At 50.3% G+C, this 22,650-nt stretch overlaps 5 protein-coding genes across 5 annotated transcripts in view; 3 read left to right on the top strand and 2 right to left on the bottom strand.

Annotated features, from left to right (window-relative positions):
- Positions 1 to 22,650, top strand: part of LOC139673811 (zinc finger protein 850-like) — a 685,564-nt gene that overhangs the window by 441,743 nt on the left and 221,171 nt on the right. Inside the window, 1 exon segment of the mRNA XM_071559630.1 lies at positions 3,998 to 5,004. Within this exon segment, the coding sequence (XP_071415731.1) occupies positions 3,998 to 5,004 (1,007 nt within the window).
- The window catches only part of LOC139674242 (olfactory receptor 14J1-like), a 232,700-nt gene that overhangs the window by 85,946 nt on the left and 124,104 nt on the right, over positions 1 to 22,650 (bottom strand). The window lies entirely within an intron of this gene.
- Positions 1 to 22,650, top strand: part of LOC139673824 (class I histocompatibility antigen, F10 alpha chain-like) — a 209,648-nt gene that overhangs the window by 121,186 nt on the left and 65,812 nt on the right. The window lies entirely within an intron of this gene.
- Positions 12,692 to 13,900, top strand: LOC139673870 (olfactory receptor 6C3-like). The gene has a single exon (XM_071559800.1). The coding sequence runs from the start codon at positions 12,907 to 12,909 to the stop codon at positions 13,888 to 13,890; it is 984 nt and encodes a 327-aa protein (XP_071415901.1). The 5' UTR covers positions 12,692 to 12,906; the 3' UTR covers positions 13,891 to 13,900.
- Positions 21,131 to 22,184, bottom strand: LOC139674238 (olfactory receptor 14A16-like). Its single transcript, XM_071560427.1, has one exon. The coding sequence runs from the start codon at positions 22,109 to 22,111 to the stop codon at positions 21,131 to 21,133; it is 981 nt and encodes a 326-aa protein (XP_071416528.1). The 5' UTR covers positions 22,112 to 22,184.

Below are 22,650 nucleotides of genomic sequence, written 5' to 3'. Positions count from 1 at the left end.
GGGTCTCTGTGCCCAGAAAGGGGGAGTCCAGGGGGTGCCAGGGAAAAAGAAAAGGGAGTGTGGAGTCTGGGAGAGGCAGGATGGTGTTACAAACTGCTTAAATATCACTGAAAGAAGTTAGGTTCAAAATATTTTCCCCAACAAAATTAAACTAAGTTCTCTGTTAATTCAAAAGACTGATTTTTTATTATTAAGGAATTGCTAAGAAATTCAGGAGAGGGAAATAAGAACAGCTAGGAAAACAATAAGAATACTTTTGAGAAGCAAAAAAAAAAGAGTTTACCACCAAAACAAAGTATTTTTCTGCCATCTTAGTGTGTGTGTGGGATAAGCGATGTTGTGTCTGTTCATGTAGGCAGAGGTGTGGAATGCAGCTCTTGCAGTGCAGATGTGATGCTCAGTCTGTGCTGCTCTCCCTTGTGCAGCAGGGCTGCTCCTCACTCTCTGCAGAGCTCTCAGGCTCCGTGGAGCTGTCGCTCACGGGCAGCAGCGGCGCAGCCACCCCAGGCTGAACAGGGTAAGGGCTGGGTCAGCAGGAGCAGAACTGACGCAGGGAGCAAGGCAGAGCTCAGCTTTCTCCTCAGTCTGCAGGGGCAGGCAGGCAAGCAGCTTGGGTGGGGAAGGAGGATGGTAAGAAGGTGAGATGGGTGAGGCAGGGGGAGGTGGGAGAGGTGGTTGGCTGTGGTTCTCTCTCTCCATTCTCCACGCTCCCTATGCACTGAAATTCCAAGGTGTTCTTCTGATTCTTCTGGAGCTTTTATGGAGTCCAAGACAATTCAGACATTGTTTTTTACACGTAGCTTGCAAATTTCACAGAAGCAGGATATAGTTTTAGCTCAGTTATTACAACAAGAGGATGCTTCTGTGAGTTCTGAGCAGGCAAGAGGTTTGGCTGAATTTGCTGCCATGACTTGCAGGAAGCTTGGTGAAAGGCTTTGGCAGGTGTTTGTTTGTAAGAGGATTGTGGCTTTCTGTCAAACTGCTGACAGAAAATTCTTTGATAGGATGTTTATGACAGGGGAATAATGGGGGAATAATATTTATTCCATTTCTCAGTTATTGGTGTATAACAGATGAGTGGGAAAGTGGGGGCAGGGGCGTCCTTGAGCCAAAGAAGGGGAATGTGGGTGTGAGGTGAGCTGGGATGGCTGGGAATGGCGGCCTGGGGGTCCCTGGAGCCAAAGAAAAGGGGGATGCAGGGGCTGGGAGAGGCAAGATGGGCAGGAAAGGGGGTGCAGGAGGATCCTGGAGTCAAAGAAAGGGGGGTGTGGGGGCTGGAAAACAGGGAATGGCCACAGAGGGGTGTCCCAGAGCCCTGGAAAAGGAGGTGCAGGGGGATCATGATAATAATAGGGAAGAGAAGGAGAAAGCAGTGAGATGGGGCTCCAAAGTGCTGATTTCCAGAGGCAGGAAGGTGGGGAGAGGGCAGGGAGGTGTCCCCAGGGAAAGGGATCCCAGAGCAGATCTGGTGTTCAGGGCCAGAGCAGGAACTGACAACAAGGATTTTGGGAATGCAGAGCAGTGGGAGGGGGGTCGCCCTCACCCTGCTGCCCATCATGTGCTTCTCAAAGCCCAGTCACCTCCAGTATGAGCCCAGTGGCTCCTACTGGATGTCGCTTGCCCACAACATTGTCTAAATTGGCCCCAGTATGGTGCCAGTCACTCCCAGTGTGCTCCCAGTATTAACTCAGTTGCCCCCCACATGCTTTCAGTTGCTTCCTTTTACCTCCTCTATGATTCAGGAAGGATATTGAGGGGCTGGAGCGAGTCCAGAGAAGAGCAACAAGGCCTGTGAAGGGACTGGAGCACAAGCTCTATGGGGAGAGGCTGAGGGAGCTGGGGTTGTTTAGCCTGAAGAAGAGGAGGCTCAGAGGTGACCTCATCACTGTCTATAACTACCTGAAGGGAAGTTCTGGCCAGGTGGGGGCTGGTCTCTTCTCCCAGGCACTCAGCAATAGGACAAGGGGGCACGGGCTTAAGCTTTGCCAGGGGAAATTTAAGTTGGATATCAGAAAAAAATTCTTTACGGAGAGAGTAATCAGGCATTGGAATGGGCTGCCCAGAGAGGTGGTGGATTCACCATCCCTAGAGATTTTTAAATGCAGATTGGACGTGGCACTGAGCGCCATGATCTGGTAAATGGACTGGAGTTGGACCAAGGGTTGGACTCGATGATCTTGGAGGTCTTTTCCAATCCAATCCATTCTATGATTCTATGATTCCATTCATCCCCAGTGTATCCCAGTTACCACCATCATGCTGCCAGTCACTTCTAGCATGATGTCATTTGCTCCCAGATTCCTCTGGTTAACCCCAGGAGGGTCCTAATTGCCCGTGGCATGCTTCTATATGATGCCAGGATGATCCCAATTGGCCCCAGTCTGTGCCAGGAGGAGCCCAAAGCTCCTGGAACACGTGGAAGACCCACCCAGAGTGGGGTCCCTGCAAGTTCTGTGGCTGCAGGAAGAGCCCCGAAGAGCTGAGGGCCCCCCAGAGCCACCCTAGGCAGTAGAAGGTGGTCCCACAAGGCCTCCTGCTGCCCCTCATGTCTTCCAGCTTGGACCCAGCTCCTCCTAGTGTTATCCCAGTTGCCTTCAACATGGCTCCACTTGCTTCCAGTATCAGCCCAGTATCACGCCATGAGCTCCAAGTGTACTTTTAGGTTTTTTCCAGTCATTGCCAGTATAATCCGACACTCTCAGATACTCTCAGTATGATCCCAGTATGACTCCAGTGTGCGTCCAGTTACTCCGAATATTAATCCAGTTCCCCCTACATGCTTCCAGTTACTCCCTTTTACCCCCACTATGGTTCCACTCATTCCCAGTATATCCCAGTTGCCACCAACATGCTCCCAGTCACCTGCAGTGTGATCCCAGTTGCCTCCAACATGATGCCATTTGCTCCCAGTTTCTCCCAGTTGCACCCAAGAGGGTCCCAGTATCCCCCAGCATGCTCCTTGTCACTCCCAGTATGAGCCCAGTATGATGTCAGTCCCGCCCAGCGTGGGCCTGGCTGCTCCCAGTGTGATCACAGAATGATGCCAGTTGTCCCAGCATGGCTCCAGTTGCTCCCTGGTCGTGCCAGTTTGATCCCCCTCAGTTGCCCTTAGTACATTCCCAGTTTGACCCCAGTCTGTCTCGCATGGTCTCAGTCATGCCAAGTAGCCACTCGTATAGACCCAGCCACTCCCACTTGCTCCCAGTTTCTCCCAGTGTGATCCCAGTTCCCTGCTAGCATAGTCCCACTTGCTCCCAATCACCATCAGTGTGGGTCCAGAGATTGCCCAGATGATCCCAGTCATGTCCAGTTATTGCCAATATAATCAAGGGTTGTTTTGGGCTAAATTTTGGCATTTTGGAGGTTTTTAGGATCACAAGATGCCCAGTGACTTCTAGACATGGACTTGGGCAAGAGGATCCCCCAAGCCAAGGCACTCACACCTTGTTTTCCCCCCAAACCAGGATTTCTCATTCCTCAGCCTTGGCCAGATAGAGAAGGAGGCTGGGAGGAAGAGGAAGATGCCCCGGAATCCCCAGGCAGGTGAGGAGAAAGTCAGTGCCCCTTTGCCCCTCTCTTGTGCTGCATCTTCCAGCCCAGCATGGTCCCGGCTGCAGGACAACCCCGCTGCCGACGCCGTCTTGCCGGGGCCGGGTTTGGGGGGATGTCCTTGGCCTTCCCTGTGGGCCGGAGGCAAATGCCCTGCCTGTCCTTGTTCCTTCCTGCCCCAGGCCCCGAGCTGAGCACGGAGAGCATGGAGGACAAATCCCCCCGGCAGAACCTGCTGGCAGAGGCCGTTTTGAACAGCTCCAGGGTGCAGGAAGTCACTGAGGAGGAAAAGCCACGGAGATCTGCCAGGAGGAGACATTCCAAGCCTAGCCCAGGGCTTTCTGAGGATAAACAACCCAGCCTGTCTCGGGAAGGCGGCCTGAGCTCCAGCCAGAGCTCTGACTTGGTGATGCAGCAGCGGCTTCACAGAAGGGAGAAGCGATACAAGTGCTTGGAATGTGGGAAGAGCTTCAGCCAGAGCTCCGAGCTGATCTGCCATCAGCGCATCCACACTGGGGAAAAGCCTTACACGTGTAGGGAATGTAGGAAGAGCTTCAGGAACAGCTCCAACCTGCTCCGCCACCAGCGCATGCACAGTGGGGAACGGCCCTACCCATGTAAGGAATGTGGAAAGAGGTTTAGGGACAGCTCTGCCCTCCTCAGCCACCTGCGCCTGCACACTGGGGAGAGGCCCTACACATGTAGGGAATGTGGGAAGAGCTTCAAGCACAGCTCCAATCTCGTCACTCACCGGCGCACCCACACTGGGGAACGGCCCTACACGTGCACGGAATGTGGGAAGAGCTTCAGTCACAAGTCCACCCTCATCAACCACAGTCGCATCCACACTGGGGAACGGCCCTACGCATGTGGGGAATGTGGGAAGAGCTTCAGGAATATCTCTGGCCTTATCACTCATGAGCGCATTCACACTGGGGAGAGGCCATACAAGTGTGGGCAATGTGGGAAGAGGTTTCAGACCAGCTCACATCTCCTCCTGCATGAGAGGACTCACACAGAGGAGAGGCCCTTCCGCTGCACCGACTGCGGGAAGGGCTTCAAGCAGAGTTCCGCCCTCGTCACCCACCAGCGCATCCACACTGGGGAGAGGCCCTACAGGTGTTCTGAGTGTGGGAAGAGGTTCCAGACCAGCTCAGAAGCTCTTGTGCATCAGCGGAGGCACACAGAGGAGAGGCCCTTCCTCTGCACCGACTGTGGGAAGAGATTCAACCAAAATTCCAAACTCATCCTTCACCAGCGTATCCACACTGGGGAGAGGCCGTACAAGTGTGGGGAGTGTGGGAAAAGCTTCAAGCAGCGCTCCAGCCTCATCACCCACCGGCGCATCCACACTGGGGAGAGGCCTTACAGGTGTGACGAGTGTGGGAAGAGCTTCACCCAGAGCTCTACCTTGACCCAACACCAACGGACCCACCAGTAAGGGAAGCCCTCCGAGTGCCCTGACTACAGGAAGAGCTTCGTCCACTGCTGCAACTCCATCAGTGGACCCATGTTGGATGATCCATAGTGACCCACGTTGGGCACAGACCTGATGACCCATGTTGGGTAAAGACTTGACGACCAGCCTTCCTGATGAAGCCTGTTTAGCAGAGACCTGGAGACCCACCTGCCAGGTGATCCATGCTGGGCAGTGCATTGGGTTTGTGTGGCCAGATTTTGGTAGCAGGGTGGGCTTCAGGAGTGGGTTCTGTGAGCAGCTGCCAGAAGCTTCCTCCTTGTCTGGAACCTGTCCTGACCCCCCTAAAGCTGAGGGTGACCCAGGTACTTTTTAATCCACCCCTTGAGGCAGATTAGATTTACGTTATCGATATATGTGTATATGTAGGGTTTAGAACACTTTGTTTCCATGTAAAGTAGCTTTGGAGCAGTTTTGGATCCTTTCTGTAGTGATATAAAAGCATAAAAATAACCCTTCCCTTCTGTGGCTCCAAGCCCAGCCTGTCACCTCCGGGGTTGGATGTTCCCCCCTGTGCCTCTGGGTGGTTCCTTTGCCCAAGGGCAGCAAAGCACCCACTGCTTTTGCAACTGGAGCATGTTGGAGCCACGAACCATGAACATTCCAGTCACATCTCCCTTGGTCAGAAACTTTTAAACATCAAGTTTAAGGCAGACAACTGTTTCTGCTGCTGGTTTCCGTACCCCTTTCTTTTGGCAAGGAAACACACTGAGAACAGAACCACAAAGCTGCTGGGGAACACCTGAATATTCAACTGTGGCCACTGAGAAGGAATTCCTGTCCTGGTTAGTGATTTCTCGTGTCTTTTCTGGGTGTGCCAATAACTTACTCAGTACCAAAAGTCTCCTCCCAGTCTCCATGAGCTCCTGTTTAAGCAGCACCAGGAAGCTGATCCCAGTCTCCTGAGCTCCACTGTAAGGGAGAGTTCTTGAAAAGAACTCTGGGCTGGAGAACTCAGGGCTGGTTGAGTCAGCACTGGCTGGAGCGATGCCGGAGCTGGGCCAAGGCTGAGCATCCAGATCATAGTCTTGTCTTTGAGGGGTTGAAATAACCACCTGATTAATTAAATGTGGCACATTGAAGGGAAGGGGGCGATAAACTCCAAAAGTCAGAATTTTACAGCTGGTTTTATTGAGGCTTTTGCCACCATGGGGTTGGTTTGGGTGTCTGGATGGGGGCAGGCTTTGGTGGCTTGTAGTTTTTGCTGACTTGTAAGCTGTTTTTTGGCAACTGAGGCACAGGCTCAGGTTGCTTGTACAAACTGAGACCCTCACTAGTTACGAACTCTGCAATTTGTAGGGTTTGAGAGAGGAGCATGCAAACTAGGGGGAGAGACATGCCAGCTGGTACTTTTCCACTACCCAGGAAAGTTAACAGTCTTTTAAGCCATGCCCAGCACCACAAATACAGCAAGCAGGACAAAACTCTGAGACAGAAAGGGTCAGACTTAAGATCTGGAGTGCAAACAGCTCTTCTTTGTTTCTGCTCAAAGCCCATGGCTTCCTGCTGACATCTCCAAGCATCTCTATGGTTTCACACCAAACTTGCAGTCCCACCTCTCCCCCTTTTTTATTTTTGGGCTGTAACACAGAGACTTGTGCAAAACTGTGATTAATCATATGCTGCATGCAAGATAACAAAGACAGAACAAAAAGCATAATAGCAAAAACCACAAACAAACTCATTGATGTAACAACAAATGCTTTCTTTAACCATGGTCCTGTGTCAAACATATCAGGCCAGTTAAACTGCTCATCCCTCGATCATCACTTTTCTCAAGTTGAACAGTAAACTCTTTCAGCTTTTTAATGCTCTGCTGTATTGACTTGGAGGGGTCACTAAGGTTCTTGCATGTCCTGTGTTTAAGTAGGTGGAGGCCTAAATTTAGGCTTTAGTTTTTAGAGCAGGCCTGGGATTATCAGCTGACTGGAGCTGGGTCAGGCCAGCTGACAGCTGACTTCTTCTGGCCAGTGGTATTCTATACCATATTCTGCTGTCATCTCAAATATAAATACAGTGTAGGAGGAGGTGCTTCTCTCTTTGGTCTTGGCCATGGTAGTGGGAGGATGCTGCTGCTGTCATCCACTGAGTTGGGCCCAGAACCACCTCACCTCTATGTTACCTACAGGAAAATGAAATGTTTATTCTTAGTTTTCTCTTTGCTTGGATCTGTCCCTAGGGGGGTGGAATTCTCTTGGGTGATTTTGCAACCAGAATAGTGAGATTTGTGTCCTGAGAAGTTCAGTTTTCTGTTGGGTGGGGAGGTGAAAAAATTGTTTGTTATATCTAACTTGTGTGAGCGAGTATTGTATTGTAGTTTACTTTTAATTTTCTCTCTTTCTAGAAACAAGTTAAGTGTAAGTTTCGGAGGGGTTCTTTCCATTTTTTTGGCAGGGTGGGGAAGAGGGATCTTTGTCACTTTGGTTCATAGTTGGCATCTTGCCAAGCTTTCAAACCAAAACAAAGATTGGTGTGTCTACCCAGTTTTGGCCAGTGGACCTTGGCTGGCCTCCCAGGAGCTTGGAGGCTTCCCGGGAGCTGTGGCTGCTGTACCAGAACTTGTTTATATAAACATACCTAGTTATTGTCATTGTTTTAGTACATGTAGAACGTCAGAACATAAACAATGGTTTCTCCCTGTTGGATGCTTGTGTTAACCTCTCTTTTGACTGCCCTTCTAAGTTCAGACACCTTTCCTGTGTCAGCACCCCGAGAATATGAGTACAGATGAAGAGACTGTGCTTTCTGTCCTGCTCCACCCAGACAGAGAGCAAAACCCAAGTGTGGGTCATGTGGTGAACTGTGGTCCTTCCTGTGTGACATGGGGGAAGACATGAGGTGGTGGGACAGTGGATCTAGTTCTGTATATAAAATGGAAGAAAGGTGGTTAAAAGGCTGTCCATGTAGTTGAAGCAGAGACCTCAGAAAAGAGCCAAGAGCAGCAATAAGGCTGCCCTGCCTCCAGCCAGGAGGAGGAGAGGGACAACTGAGACTGTGGGACATTGCTGAACCAGAGCAGTGGCCAAGGCTTTACTTCTACACTGACTTGGTGATGATAGCCCATGCCCTGTGGGGATGGCTAGATTGATGGAAGAAGACCAATTGGAAGTGTTGAGAGCTAATGAACATCACACCTGGACTAGAATAAGGGAGAGTTGTTCCTGGCTTGGTGGGCCCAGATGCCTTCGGCCACCTGTAGGTGGGCAAGGCCAATGGGTGGATTTAACCATGGACACAATTTCTAAGTTTATCCACAGCTGTGAAACATGTGCTTGCTGTTGTGAAAACCCCTGAAGAGGATGTAGTGACCCCAGTGAGGGGATGGTGACCCCAGTGAGGGGATGGTGACCCCTGAGAAGGGGATGGAGACCCAGTGTGTGCCTCAAGGACATTTAACCTTGGGAGAACAAAGTAACTTGCATTTTGAGTTGTGTGTTGCAGGACATGAACCATCAGGTGAAGAAGACCTGAGCTGAACCAATGTTGGTGTCCAATGATGAACTGTTCTTTTATTGCCCCAAATACCCCTCCTAATGGACTAATGCCTACAATATGGAGGGGTGGAAGATGGCTCTGAAAAAACAAAGACTGTTTAAGCACATGAAATAGACAGATGTAGAATATGGGTTTGATGTCCTTTGGTATGATTGTAGTAGTTTTAGTTAGGCCTAGATGTGGGCCTTACCTTTAGCAGGCCCTGATAATGTTATGTAGATCAGGAGGGGCAGGTGTCACCTGACTTGAGCAACCAAAGAAATATTTCATCCCCAATGATGCAAACTGAGATAGAAGTGCAGTAGAGTAGGAGGTGTTCTCTCAGTTCCCATCTTGGCCGAAGTAGAGGCAAGACACGCAGCTGCTGCCTTGGTGGAGTGGGCCTTGGCTGCTGCCCACTGCTACTTCCCATTTTGTTTGAGTTCAGGAAGTAAAACATTTTATTGTCATTCTCTCTCTTTTGCCTTGCTGGGTGTCTTTTGAGGTGCTTTATGGAGTGATGAGGTCTGTTTTGATGGGAGGTAGAAAATTGTTGTTATATCTAACTTGTCTAGATGTGTCTTATATTAATAGTTTTCTCTTTTTTTTCTGTATAAATACATATAATTAAGTTTAAATCTTTGAGGGTTTTTTTTCCTCCCTTTTCTCAGCAAGAAGGGGAGGGAGACTGGATCTGTACTGGGCAGTTGGCATTTTACCAGCTCAACCCAAGACACAGCTCATGGTCAAATGGTCAGTGTAAACCTCATGGCCAAATGGTCAGTGTCCTCTCATGGGTCTGATCACATCATGCTCACAATCATCTCATGATCATCTCATGGTCACGACCGTCTCGTGTTCAGGACCCTTCAGTGGTCAGGGCTGGAAAAACCCTCTGGGGTCATTAAGTCCAACCATTAACCCACCCCTGCTATGGCCACCAATGAACCACGTCCCAAAGTGCCACCTCCACACGTGTCCTTGGGCACCTCCAGGGATGGGGACTCCACCACTGCCCTGAGCCAGGGCTGGAAAACCCTTTCCATGGAAACATTTTCCTGATATCCACCTAAACCTGCACTGGAACCACTTGAGGCCATTTCCACTCAGATATTCCCCTGACACCCCTTGTTTATGTCCCTTGTTTATGTCCCATCAAGGTCACCTGATCTTTTATAGGTCCCCAGGCAATGACCAGTAACAGGTACAATGGTTGTATTGGGTATAATTCTATAGAAACATATTAATAGATGAACAAAGTAATAATACTATTAATTCTATTAGTTCTAATTAATAACTCTATTAACTATGAACAATTACTACACCACAGACAGAGTCCTCAAAGTTGTCATTTCATGCTATTTTTACCTCCCTCCATCATATTAAGCCTTTGGTTTCCACACAGGAAGAATAAAAAACAACAATTTCCTGATTATTCTTCAGTTCATTCCCCTCCCCAGGCCCAGCCCCTCCCCTGCCCCCCCCTCAGGGCAAATGAGATCCCAGGGAACACCCCCAGACTCCTCCAGGGCAGGTCCCAGTGATGAGTTTGCTTTTTTTTCCTGGGACTTCCATCTTCCAGGATCCACCTGAGACTCCTCCCAGACATCTCTTGGAGCCTCAGTCCCTGACTTTGGACTCTGAAATCCCAGATAACAGCCCCAGACTCCTCCAGGGAAGCGTCCAAGTTGGTTTTGCCCTTTTGGAAGTGGCTCTCTATTTTGGGATCCACTGCAGACTCCTTTGGGCATCTCCCAATCTTTTCCTCTCTGAGGTTGTACTTGATATCCCAGGTGACAGCCCCACACTGCTCCAATCAGACTGGAGAGGATTTGTGCCCTGGGCCTGCAGTGTCACAGTGTGCCCTGGGCCCTGCAGTGTCACAGTGTCCCCTGGGCACCCTCAGGCCCCACATCACACAGCCCTGGCAGTTCCCTCACCTGCAGTATTGGGGCACTTTGGGGCACCACAACAGAGGCAAGATAATGGGCCATTAGAGAGTGTCCAAAGGAGGCAACCAAGATGGGGAAGGGCCTGCAGGGGAAGCATGTGAGGAGCAGCTGAGGGCGCTTGGTGTGATGAGCTGCACAAGAGGAGACTGAGGGGAGACCTCAGTGCAGGTACAACTTCCTTGGCAGGGGCAGAGGAGGGGCAGGCACTGATCTCTGCTCTGTGGGTACCAGGGACAGCACCCAGGGAATGGCCTGGAGTTGTGTCAGGGCAGGGTTAGGTTGGATTTTAGAAAGAGGTTCTTCCCCCAGAGGGTGGTGGGCACTGACCAGGCTCCCCAGGGCAGTGGGCACAGCCCCAAGGCTGACAGAGCCCCAGGGGTGTTTGGATGATGCTCTGGGGCACAGGGTGTGACTCTTGGGGATTGTCCTGTGCAGGGCTGAGGGTTGGACTCCATGATCCTTGTGGGTCCCTTCCCACTCAGCACATTCTGGCATTCTGTGATCCCCTCCATCCTGAGTGCCCCTGTCAAAGCCCCCACAGCCTCCACCCTCCCCTGCCTGAGCCCCCCCCCTGCCCCAACCTGCTGCTGGCCCCACTCCTGGCTACTTTGGGCAGGGGCTGCCTGGGATGTGCCAGATGCTCAGGGAACGGGGGGATTTGGGGGACACCTCCCTGGGAAGGGGCTGAGCTCTCTGAAAACAACTGACTCTAGCCCTGAATGTAAATTTTAGGAAGCAGTGGAACCCTCTGACAAGAAGACTTTTATGTACTCTTTGGACAAGTCTCCCTTTCCAGGTACTTCTCTGTTCTTTATGCAGTGCTTTCCCAAATACTGTTCCTATCAACAGTTTGGGTGGTGAAACAATGCTCAGAGGATCTTCTCAATTAGTATTAGCACATTTTGTATCTCTACTTCTTCCTCACTTTTTCTCTCTGACAGGTGTCAGCACCTTCCAAATTATTCAGCTTTACTCAGTTGTGCAGCAGAAGCTGTTACAGGGATCTCTGAAACATCTCAGTCTCTCAGACTCTCCACCCAGGATGGAATCACTACATTTATGCACAAGAGCAGGCCTGGACACAGCAGGATCTGCTCATCCCTGGGACTGCCTGGAGTTCCCATCTGGAGAGGTCCCCCACAATTCAGTCCAACAGTTACTTTGGAAGGTGACTCATTTTTGCTCATTTTGGAGTTGGTTAATTGTGAAGGATCTTGACTGAACTCCATCACTTGGTTTCCAGTTGACAGCCTGTCCCAGATCAGTCTCTCCTCTCGTCTGTGTGCACAGTGAGCTGGGAGAGTCCCTGCACCACCCAGGGGACAAATGGCTTCAGTGCTCTGCTGGCACATCAACACAGCTTTGTTTCACTGCTTCAAACCCACCATCTCCTCTCCTCCCCCTGGCATTTTGAATCACCCTGTTTTTGGAGTCATCTGCTCTGCTCCTCTCTGTGTGAAAGCAAAATCAAGAGAAGAAAGGAAAAACACCAGACTTTACTGCATATATTTTTCTCATGCTTCCTTCTGTGAACTGTGCATTTTGATTTAAAAGCATAACAACTAATTAATCAGAGATTTGGGGCTTGAATAGTGAGTTTACTCCACTGCAGGCACTCATGGGAACTTGTTTTCTTCAGGCTCCCTCCATAGTCAGTGCAGACAAGAGAAGACTCTGGAGGCTGAGTTCTCTGAATCTAAAACTGGCATGCAAAGGGAAGGTTACAAATCTCTTCTTGGCACACTTCTCTTGCCCTGCATTTAGGTTAGAACATCTGATAGCAATAGCAATGAGCAGCTGAATGGAAACAAGAGCATTCTGGTGCAGACAGGTGTGAGGTGGGACTGTGTGGAACACTCTGTCATCCATAATAGATTCCAGTGATTGTGAAGAGTACTAAAAATACAAGATATACCTGGTTCCTATTCTGCCCTCCACTCTCCTTTCTTGAAGAACCAGCCAGCAAGAAGCTGTGGAAGAAAGCAGGGCATTGCAAAATACTTGATATGGCTTATTTTGAAATGAATGGATTCTCAGGGATTCCCAGTGCAAAAGGCAAGTACTGAAAAGTAGAAACATACAGAGTGGATGTGATTTTGTGGTTTAGCATCTGTGCAGTAGAAGAGAGGCTTTTGGCAGGCAGGTGTGACAGATGTTTGCAACAGGTCTGAGTGAGCTTGGAATTTCACAGGAATGGGGTGAAATAGCCAACAGTCCCCTTAAAATCCTCTCTTTTGGTGGAACAATTCTTTGTGAGTGTTTGGAAAAGGTAGAAAGAAGACAACAAAATCTCTGAGGACTCTTAAGTGAAATGTGAAACAGAACACTGAGGGTGTGAGAATTGCTTGAAGGACAATCTCTGTGCTATGTCAGAAGACTGCAGGACAGAAAGGAGCAGAGAGGCAAGGACAGAACTTTTGTCCAGACTGTGAAATTATCACCCTTAGTTTTGCCATGTTCCTGTCTCAGCAGGATGGATTGAAATTCAGCCTGGGCCCAGAAAATGAAACAGCAGTTACTGAGTTCATCCTAGAGGGTTTCCCAGGGCTTGATCAAAGACTGCAGCTGTTTCTCTCTCTGGTCCTTCTGCTCATGTACCTGACAACGGTGCTGGGGAATGCAACCATCATTTTCCTTGTGTGTGTGGATCATCACCTGCAAACCCCCATGTACTTTTTCATCAGCAACTTCGCCTTCCTGGAAATCTGGTTTACATCCTCCACAAGCATCAAATTGTTTACAATCCTGAGTTCTGATCAGAAAACCATCTCACCGAGCAGCTGCTTTGCCCAATCCTATTTCTATTTTGCCCTGGGCTGCACAGAGTTCATCCTGCTTGTGGTCTTGTCCTGTGACCGCTGTGTTGCCATCTGCCAACCCCTGCACTATGCTGCCCTCATGGAGCCTCAGCTCTGCCTCTGCCTGCTCGTTGCTGCCTGGGCCATCGGCTTCAGCCTCCAGAGCTACCGCCTGCTCTTCCTCCCTGAGCTGTCTTTCTGTGGCTCCAACAGGATCCCCCACTTTCTTTGTGACAACACCCCCTGGTTCAAACTGTCCTGCTCTGACACCAGCCTGCTTTGGAAAATAGACTCTGTTTTCTCATCGTGTGTCCTGATGGGTTCCTTGTGCTTCACTCTGGCATTTTACATGTGCATCCTTTTCTGTATTCTGCATCTTCCAGCAGCCTCTGAGAGGAAGAAAGCTTTTGCTACCTGTTCTTCCCATCTCATCACCTTATCCATTGCATATGGGAGCTGTATTGCTCTCTACATGTGTCCTTCAGAAGATGCTTCCTTGAAGACCAACAAAATTGTGGCTTTGCTGAACACAGTCCTGTACCCATTCTTAAATCCATTCATATACAGCCTGAGGAACAGGGCTGTGACACTGGCACTGAACAAATTCCTTGCCAGGACAGTAATAAAGCTTTTCCCCTAATCAGGATGAATTTCTGGACAGAAATGCCAAGGACATGTTATCCTATGTTTAGCAATGCCATGTATGTAACCACCACGCATGGATGCCTTGGGAGATTTAATCTCTTGTCAGACTGTGTCAGGCTCAGTGATAAGGAGCTCCTCTCCACACACAGACAGGGCACTAACAGTGGTAGGAGGAGTAACTCACTTAATCCTCTGCCCTGGCTGCTCCCAGACCCATCAATGGAGAGCCATAAGGTCTCTAAGAATCCATCTCCCTAACAGAGAAGAGCACAGAGGAACTGTGCCAAGTGACAGTCCAAATTACAGGCTCCTGAGAAATGGACACCTTGTCCCAGCTCCTTCCAAGGCTGCCCTGGGAGAGTCGTCAGCCCTGTTGTCTCAGTTTGAAAGCTCTAAGTCAGTGAGAGCAGATCACCACTTGGATTAAGGGGATTGTTGCCTAGGAGTGTAGGACACATTCTGGAATGCAGGGGAAGAGCATTTTTGGATAGCCCAGGACTTGTGGGAAGTTGAGGGAAGGATCCCAATCCATGCAGTCTGTCCTGTCTTCTCATTAAACTTAATTTTTAACTTCTTTGGGTAGGAGTTAAACTATTCTGCAACTCCTGTGTGAGCAAATCTCTAATCTGCATGAGAGTGTGAGCCTGGGGGTGTGAGAGCAGCAGCTGGAGGAGGGCCAGGACATCAAACAGCCCGTATGTCAATATGTGAAACTGAACAACCAGAGGGACCGGAATTGAGGGTTTTGTGTGTGTGTATGAGTCTGTGTGTGTGTGTCTGTGTGTGTGTGTGTGTCTGTGTGTGTGTGTGTGTCTGTGTGTATGTGTCTGTGTGTGTGTCTGTGTGTCTCTGTGTCTCTGTGTGTGTGTCTGTGTCTGTGTCTGTGTCTGTGTGTCTGTGTCTGTGTGTGTCTATGTGTCTGTGTGTGTGTGTGTGAGTCCGTCTTTGTGTGTGAGTCTGTGTGTGTGTGTGAGTCCGTCTGTGTGTGTCTCTGTGTGTGTGTGTGAGTCCATCTGTGTGTGTGTCTGTGTGTGTGTGTGTGTGTGTGTGTGTGTGTGAGTCCGCCTGTGTGTGTGTGTCTGTGTGTGTGTCTGTGTCTGTGTGTGTGTCTGCCCGTGTGTGTCTATGTGTGTGTGTCTGTGTGTGTGAGTCTGTCTGTGTGTGTGAGTCTGTCTGTGTGTGTCTGTGTGTGTGTGTGTGTCTGCGTGTGTCTGTCTGTGTGTCTGTCTGTGTGTCTGTCTGTGTGTGTCTGTGTGTGTCTGTGTGTGTGTGTCTGTGTGTGTGTGTCTGTGTGTGTGTCTGTGTGTCTGTCTGTGTGTCTGTCTGTGTCTGTCTGTGTGTGTCTGTGTCTGTGTGTCTGTGTGTGTCTGTCTCTGTGTGTCTCTGTGTCACTGGCAGGGTCTGTACCGGCACCTGGAATGGGACTGTGGCCCCGGGGGCTCATGTGTCCAAATGTCTGCCACTGGTGAGACTGGTGTAAGCTGCTGAGCAGGTGGGTGACTGAGCACAGCTGCTGGAGGGATCCACCATGCACAGGTACACCTGTGCAATAGAGGAGTTCAGACTACATGAGAATAATTCTGTTAAAAGGGATCTACAATGATCGAACTGCCTGACCCCTTCAGTGTGGACCAAAATTACAGCATGTGATTAAGGGCGCTCTCCAAATGTCTCTTAAACACTGACAGCTTTGGGGTATCCCCCACCTCTTCAGGAAGTCTGTTTCAGAGTTTCACTACACTCTCAGTAAAGAAATGCTTCCTGTTGTTCAAACTAAACCTTCCATGGTGCAGCTTTGAATCATTCCCACATGTTCTGTCACTGGATACCGGGCAGAAGAGATCAGCACCTCTCTCTCCATGCTCCCTCCTCAGGAAGCTGTAGAGAGTCTCAGCCTCCTTTACTCAAAACTAGAGCAGCCCAGAGTCCTAAGATGCTTCTCACAGAACATGCCTTCCAGCCCTTTCAGCAGCTTTGTTGCCCTTCTCTGGCAGCATTCCAGGACCTTAACATCCTTCTTAAGTTGTGGGGCCCAGGACTACACACGGTACTCAAGGTGAGGCCACCCCAGCACTGAACACAGCAGGACAATCACCTCAGTGACCAGCTGGTTTTACTGTTTGATGCTCCCCAGGGTGCTGTTTGCCCTCCTGGCTGCCAGGGCACACTGCTGACTCACACTGACCCTGCTGCCCACCAGCACCCCCAGGTCTCTCTGTGGGGCTGTTTCCAGCCACACCTCCCCAGCTTACACGTGTGCCCAGCTTTACTCTTTCCTAAATGCACAGTGCAGAGAGAGCAGAGTGTGTGCAGCTGCAGGGGTGCTAAAGGTGGGGACAGAGCTGAACTGGCAGGGTGAGGTGGGCTCATGCTGAACTGAAACAGGTTGATGTTTTTTGTAATTTGAAGCAGCAGAAGGATATTTGTGTGGAGATATGGAGTGGCAAGGGCACTGTGGATGCTTAGGGAGCATTAGCAAAGCTGTGGAAGAAGCTGAGTGAGTTGTGGGAAAAACAGGAACTGACAGATACTCAGAAAATATGTTGGAAGACAGACACAGCAAGAACAGAGAGGTGCCAGTAAAGCTGAGGAGTTCCTGGGTCTGAGTGAGGCCAAGAAGCAGAGGGGATAGTTAATATCTGCCAGGGAACAGGTACAGCCCAGGCCTGAGCAGAGCTTGCTGACATCCTCAGGAACCTGGAGGTTTGCTGATGAATTTTCCTTTTCTAAAGGCTGGTTCAGTCAAGACAAACCTCTGGGAATAATTTATTATTAAGTCTTCAATTCTTCTGTGGTTAATTAGACAAATTTCAGAAGTGTATTCAAAGTGAGTGTATTCCATTAACAAAATAGATGAAGAAAGATTTCTTTTTGTCCTGTTTAACTTTATTCCTGTTTATACACTGATAGCAGCAAACCCTAATTGATATTGTACCCAAGCACCAGGGATTGTCTTCTTCTCTGCTTGTTCCCTCCATAGTCTCTTCTCAGTGATGGCATCTTCAACAAAACAAACCCCTGGGAATAATTTGCTTTTACATTTTCAAATCTTCTGTGGTCAATTACAGAGATCTCAGAAATGCATTCAAAGTGAATATCTTATGCTTAAAAAAAAAACACAAGCAAAAATATGTCGTTTTGTGGCCTGTTTATTTTTGCCTGTTTATACATTATTCTCAGCAATTCCCTATTGATATTGACCCAGAGCATCTCCTAATTCAGCGTGTGAATAGATATGAAAATCAAGACCCTTTTTGTCTGACAATCCATCAGACTTTATCCCTAATCCCCACCCCACCATTTCCCTCATCACATCCCTGGCACTCAAAGCAGCCTTGTGCAATCTGAGCTTCCTCCACCAAAGGCTGGACCTGCAGGTTTCAGCTACTGGGCACCAACTCCTACCTGCTGTACTTGGAGAAAGAGCTGCAAGAGACACACAGGGATGTTCATGTATTGTCAGCAAACAAAACCAAAGGAAGGCACAGCTCAAAAATAGAAGAAATTCCTCTGCTGTATTTTAAGTTCACATCACTGACGTCCACTTTCCACAGCAGGCAATTTTAGACCAATGGAAAACATGTTATGTGTCAGGCACAGATCTAAAGGTCCCTCCAAGCGCTCCCTACCCCTATTCTGTCCATTTTGCTCTTTGCACAAAGTGAGTCACACACTGAAGTCAGAAGTTCCCTTGATCCAGAGCGGGAGGAAAAGAGAAAGTGAATGAATTACTTGGTTGTGCACAGCTAAATCTCCACTAATCCAAATATTTTGGGGTTACAGGAACTTTACTGGGCATGTTCTGCAGCATTTGTTCAGATGACAACAGGTTAGGTGGGATTGTTGATCTGCTGGAGGGCAGGAAGGCTCTGCAGAGGGGTCTGGAAAGGTTGGATAAATGGGCCCAGGTCAACGGGATGAGGTTCAACAATGCAAAGTGCTGGGTCCTGCCCTGGGGTAACAACCACCCCAAATCCCTGGCCATGCCCTGCAACTGATCCCCACAGACTGTCCTGTGTCCTTCATCCCTCCTTTCCAAGAACTCTGTGGGACAAGGGAGCTTCATACTCTGGGTATGGAGGGAGATCCAAGTGTGACTGGAGTGGAACCACAACTCATCAGGTTTGTGCTCTTTAGGGGATCAGGAACTGATCACATTTAGAGACATAGAATGTTTCCCTTCATTGCTCACAGTAAAAAATTAAACAGGATACAATTTCTAAACTCCACAGCTCTTTGTGCAGCTTTCCTCAGCCACAGCAACCAGGATAAGCCACGTCCTTGCTGTACTGGTCCCACAGCCCAGGGTGCTCCTGGCCTCCCTTGCTGCCAGGGCACACGGCTGCCTCCTGCCCAGCTCCTGCCCACCCACAGCTGCCTTACAGGGCTGCTCCCAGCCAGGCAGCTCCCAGCCTGTGCCATGGCCAGGGCAGTGCCCTGCAGGGGCACACACTGCCATGTGTCCCTCTGCCATTGCAGGAGGTTCCTGCCAAGACGGGCTCTCCTCCTCCCTGAAGCTTTCCCTGAGCACAGAGGCCTGAGAGACTTTTCCAGTAAAGACTCAGGCAGAGAAGCCATGGAGTCCCTCAGCCCCACAGCAGTGTCTGTTGGAATTAAATCCCCCTCCCCATCCCACATCAGCCCTGCATTTCCCTCCTTCAGCCTTGGTCTCCAGCACAGCCACTGAGGCTCTTTTGGCTCTTGTCTTTCTCTGCAGCCACCAACTCCAGGGGAGCTTTGCCTTCCCCTCAGTCCCACATGCACAGCACAGACCACGCCCAGGAATTCCTTGTCTGTGCCTGGCCCTGCTGTCACCCCCTGGCAGACATTCCATGGCCCCTTTGTGCCCCACTGCCCCACAGCTGGTCCCACAGTCCCCTGTGCAGCCCCAGCCCAGGGCAGGAGCATCCATGGTGGGGAATGGCCCCTCTGATGGGATGCCCCCGGTAGTCCCAGGGCTTGGTCACCCCATGGCTGTCCTATTCCACACCTCTCCCAGCCCCTGGTGAGACTGTGTCACCTGTGGGGCCTCACAGACAGCCCTACTCAGGCTCTGCCGGGCTCTGGGCCAGGAGAGGGGCTGGGCAGGGCTGGCCATTGCTCTGGGACAGCCCCTGAGCCAGCAGGAGGGGGGAGGTGGGCACAGCCAAACCCACCCATAACCCTGGGCTGAGCAACCAGGGCTGGAAATGACCGGAAAGAGATAGTGGGGGTGACAAGTGTCCTGGGCCACCTTCCTGGTCTGTCCCTGCCACCAAGGGCACAGAGCAGCCTCCTCTATCTGGCACTTCATGTTTTCCATCCTTTCCACAGGTCCTGGCTCTGGACCACAACCCATGGGCTGAGTCCTGCACCTGCACAGTCACACGATGGGAGATGCATAGATGTTTTTCTCTTCCAGGTCCTCTTCAGCCCAGCCCAGCTCCCTCCAAGCTCTCCCACCTGCCCTGGGCTCTCTCCAGCACCAAGGGCCTCTCCCAGCACAGCCCAGGTGGGTCTGGCCCCACAGCCCTGCTCAGGGCAGGGTGCTCTGGGGAAGGCACAGCTGCAGCTGGAGCTCAGAGAGGACTCAGGCCCACTGGTGGTGAATGTGATTGGCAAGAGGAACAGGAGGCACCTGTGTGCCCTGCTCTCCTCTGCAGGAGATCCTGAGAGCTCTGCAGCCCCTCACTGCCATGCTGTGTCCCCAGGATAGAACAAAAGCCCCAGCTCTTGTGACTGTCAAGAACTTTTCCTGCTCCAAGTACACTGTCCGTCCCAAAGCTGTGACAGCCAGAAAGCTGTTGTCATTTTGTGTGCATTCCTGTTCCAATGAGGACAGCTAAAAATAACAAGCTCTTGGAATACAAACTGCAGAACACCAGAGTCCAGGAAGGCTCCCCAGAACCATAAACTTCATCCAGTTTGCAGACATCAGCCCATCTCCTGTCTTTTTGCATTTGACAAGAACTGCAGTTTCTGTGTGTTCCTTGCTGTCCACTGAAACCTGTTTTGCAACATCCATTGTTCCTCTTTCACTTGTGTTCATGAATAGGTACCTGCTCTCCCCATGGTTGACATACGGTAATCCCTTAGTTAGCAGGAACCATCCTCCGGTAATCCCTTAGTTAGCAGGAACCATCCTCCGTTTAGCATAACCCAGCCTCTAAATTATACTAACCCTATATTACACTGAAAGGTTTTACCATAAATGGTCTCTGTTCTTCCCCCTGAATGAAGTCTGTATTTTTGACTGTTTCAACTGAGGGTTAAGACGAGTTAGTCACCAGAGTCCTTTCCCTGTTCCTGCTGTGTCCCCTGGGGCTGCAGAGCTCTGGTTGGCCAGTTCACAGAGAGATTTAATACTTTCTCTCTGGGGGACTCTGCCCTGGACAGGATTCTTCTCCAGGGCTCCATTCATTGCTGACTGTATGGGATGGGCTGTCCCTGCAGATCCTCTGTGCCCTCCTGGCAGTTCTTGATTCCCTCAAGAAAAGGACTCACCTGCCATCAGAGCCATCAAAGCTTCAGAGCCTCAGGCTTATGACATGAAGACCCTTTACTATCTGTGTGGCCACTGGCCACCAAGATAGAACACCTGAACCAGCCCTCAGTCCCTAAAGTCCCACAGCAGGACCCTGATCTCACTGCACTGATTCCATGGAGAAACAAGCAAATCAACGAGACTTTTGAGAGTCTATTCCTTGGGCTTCTCCTCAAGAACAACTTTGGAAAAAGACCAAAATCTTCAGGAACTACCCAGAGGGGATCCCCCTTTCATGATGGAAATGATGTTATGGGGCCCAGCTCTGTCTCTGAAGGGCCCATGATCTGTCCTTGCCTGAGGTCACAGCAGTGACACACAGCAGGACAGTGGCTGAACTTCCAGCACACTCAGGCCTTGGACAAGGACAATAAAGGAGAGGGTGGAAGTGGAAAAAGAGCAGGTCTAAAAGCCCAAGAGCTCCCTGGCACTGCTGCTGTACCAGGGTTTTTTCCCCTCCAGCTCTGCACACATGGACAAAGTAACAGAGGGAGGATGTTTAGAAAATAAGTCCCTGCAAGAAGTTTTGGTTTATTTTAGTGAACACAGAGAATAATTCCTCATTTACACAATTTATAGGACAAAATAAGGGGGTAGACAGTGACTTAGATACATATGAAGAAAAAAATTTCAGGGTTAACATCATTAACAGAAGAAAAAAGAAGGAAATCATCGACCACCACTATCAAAAGCTTTGTAAGGAAAGCTGAGCTTACAAGGCATTACACAATGAGTGTTGAGCTGAAAAAAACAGACCATTTATTGGTCCTGAAAAGCATCCAGTCATCATTTTGCTCAGGGCATCCTTGAGCTCCTGATTCCTCAGGCTGTAGATGAGGGGGTTCAGTACTGGAGGAACCACCGAATATAGAACTGCCACCACCACATCCAGAGATGGGGAGGAGGTGGAGAGTGGCTTCAGGTAGGAAAACACAGCAGTGCTGATAAACAGGGAGACCACGGCCAGGTGAGGGAGGCACGTGGAAAAGGCTTTGTGCCGTCCCTGCTCAGAGGGGATCCTCAGCACAGCCCTGAAGATCTGCACATAGGAGAAAACTATGAAAATGAAACACGCAGATGCTAGACAGGCACTAACCAGAAGGAGCCCAAATTCCCTGAGGTAGGAGTGTGAGCAGGAGAGCTTGAGGATCTGTGGGATTTCACAGAAGAACTGGCCCAGGGCATTGCCCTGGCACAGGGGCAGGGAAAATGTATTGGCTGTGAGCAGCAGAGCATTGAGAACGCCACTGGCCCAGGCAGCTGCTGCCATGTGGGCACAAGCTCTGCTGCCCAGGAGGGTCCCGTAGTGCAGGGGTTTGCAGATGGCAACGTAGCGGTCGTAGCACATGATGGTGAGGAGGGAAAACTCTGTCACGATGAAGAACAAAAAGCAAAAGACCTGTGCAGCACATCCTGTGTAGGAGATGGTTGTGGTGTCCCAGAGGGAGTTGTGCATGGCTTTGGGGACAGTGGTGCAGATGGTGCCCAGGTCTGTGAGGGACAGGTTGAGCAGGAAGAAGTGCATGGGGGTGTGCAGGTGGTGGTCGCAGGCTACGGCGCTGATGATGAGGCCGTTGCCCAGGAGGGCAGCCAGGGAGATGCCCAGGAAGAGCCACAAGTGCAGGAGCTGCAGCTGCCGCGTGTCTGCCAATGGCAGGAGAAGGAACTGGCTGATGGAGCTGCTGTTGGACATTTGCTGTTTCTTAGAAGACGTTCTGTTCAGAAAAGGAAAACACAGGGATTAATTAAGGACAGGTCTCTGAAATAAACAGTCTGTTTTACCTAAAATCAATTTGTCAAATGTGCTATCAAGGAGTCAGTGCTCCTGTGCTGCAACAGGACATGAAATTTTTTTATTCAGCTCTGACATTCACGAGTGATATCAGATGGAACCCACCTTGAATGCAAAAGTTCCACCTCTGCAGTCATGACTCAGAAGACACATCTGGTGAAGGTTCTTACCCACTGGAGAAATCCTCATTTTCATGGTCCAGCACACAGTGCCCAGCAGAGCTGCAGGGAAGGGCCCCCAGAGCTGCCTGAATGCCCCCTGTCCCAGGGATCCCTTAGTGACGCTTTGCCCCCACTCCCTGCCCAGGTCTCTGCTGCCTGGAGCTGTCCCTGCCAGCAGCTGATTCCCTGTGCCCAGGGCTGGGCCCTGGCAGTACTCCCAGAGCCCATCCCAGCCCTGGGTGCTCAGCTCTGCCCTGCAAAGCCCTCCCAGCACAGGGC

This window comes from Pithys albifrons, chromosome 7 (genome assembly GCF_047495875.1).
Source record: "Pithys albifrons albifrons isolate INPA30051 chromosome 7, PitAlb_v1, whole genome shotgun sequence".
In the NCBI taxonomy this organism is placed as follows: domain Eukaryota; kingdom Metazoa; phylum Chordata; class Aves; order Passeriformes; family Thamnophilidae; genus Pithys; species Pithys albifrons.
The sequence above is the reverse complement of the archived record's forward strand: the minus strand, read 5'-3'. Positions and strand labels throughout refer to the sequence as shown.

Excerpts from the sequence above, each read along its gene's own strand:
- LOC139673870 (XM_071559800.1), top strand. The coding sequence starts at position 12,907 with ATGTTCCTGTCTCAGCAGGATGGATTGAAATTCAGCCTGGGCCCAGAA.
- LOC139674238 (XM_071560427.1), bottom strand. The coding sequence starts at position 22,111 with ATGTCCAACAGCAGCTCCATCAGCCAGTTCCTTCTCCTGCCATTGGCA.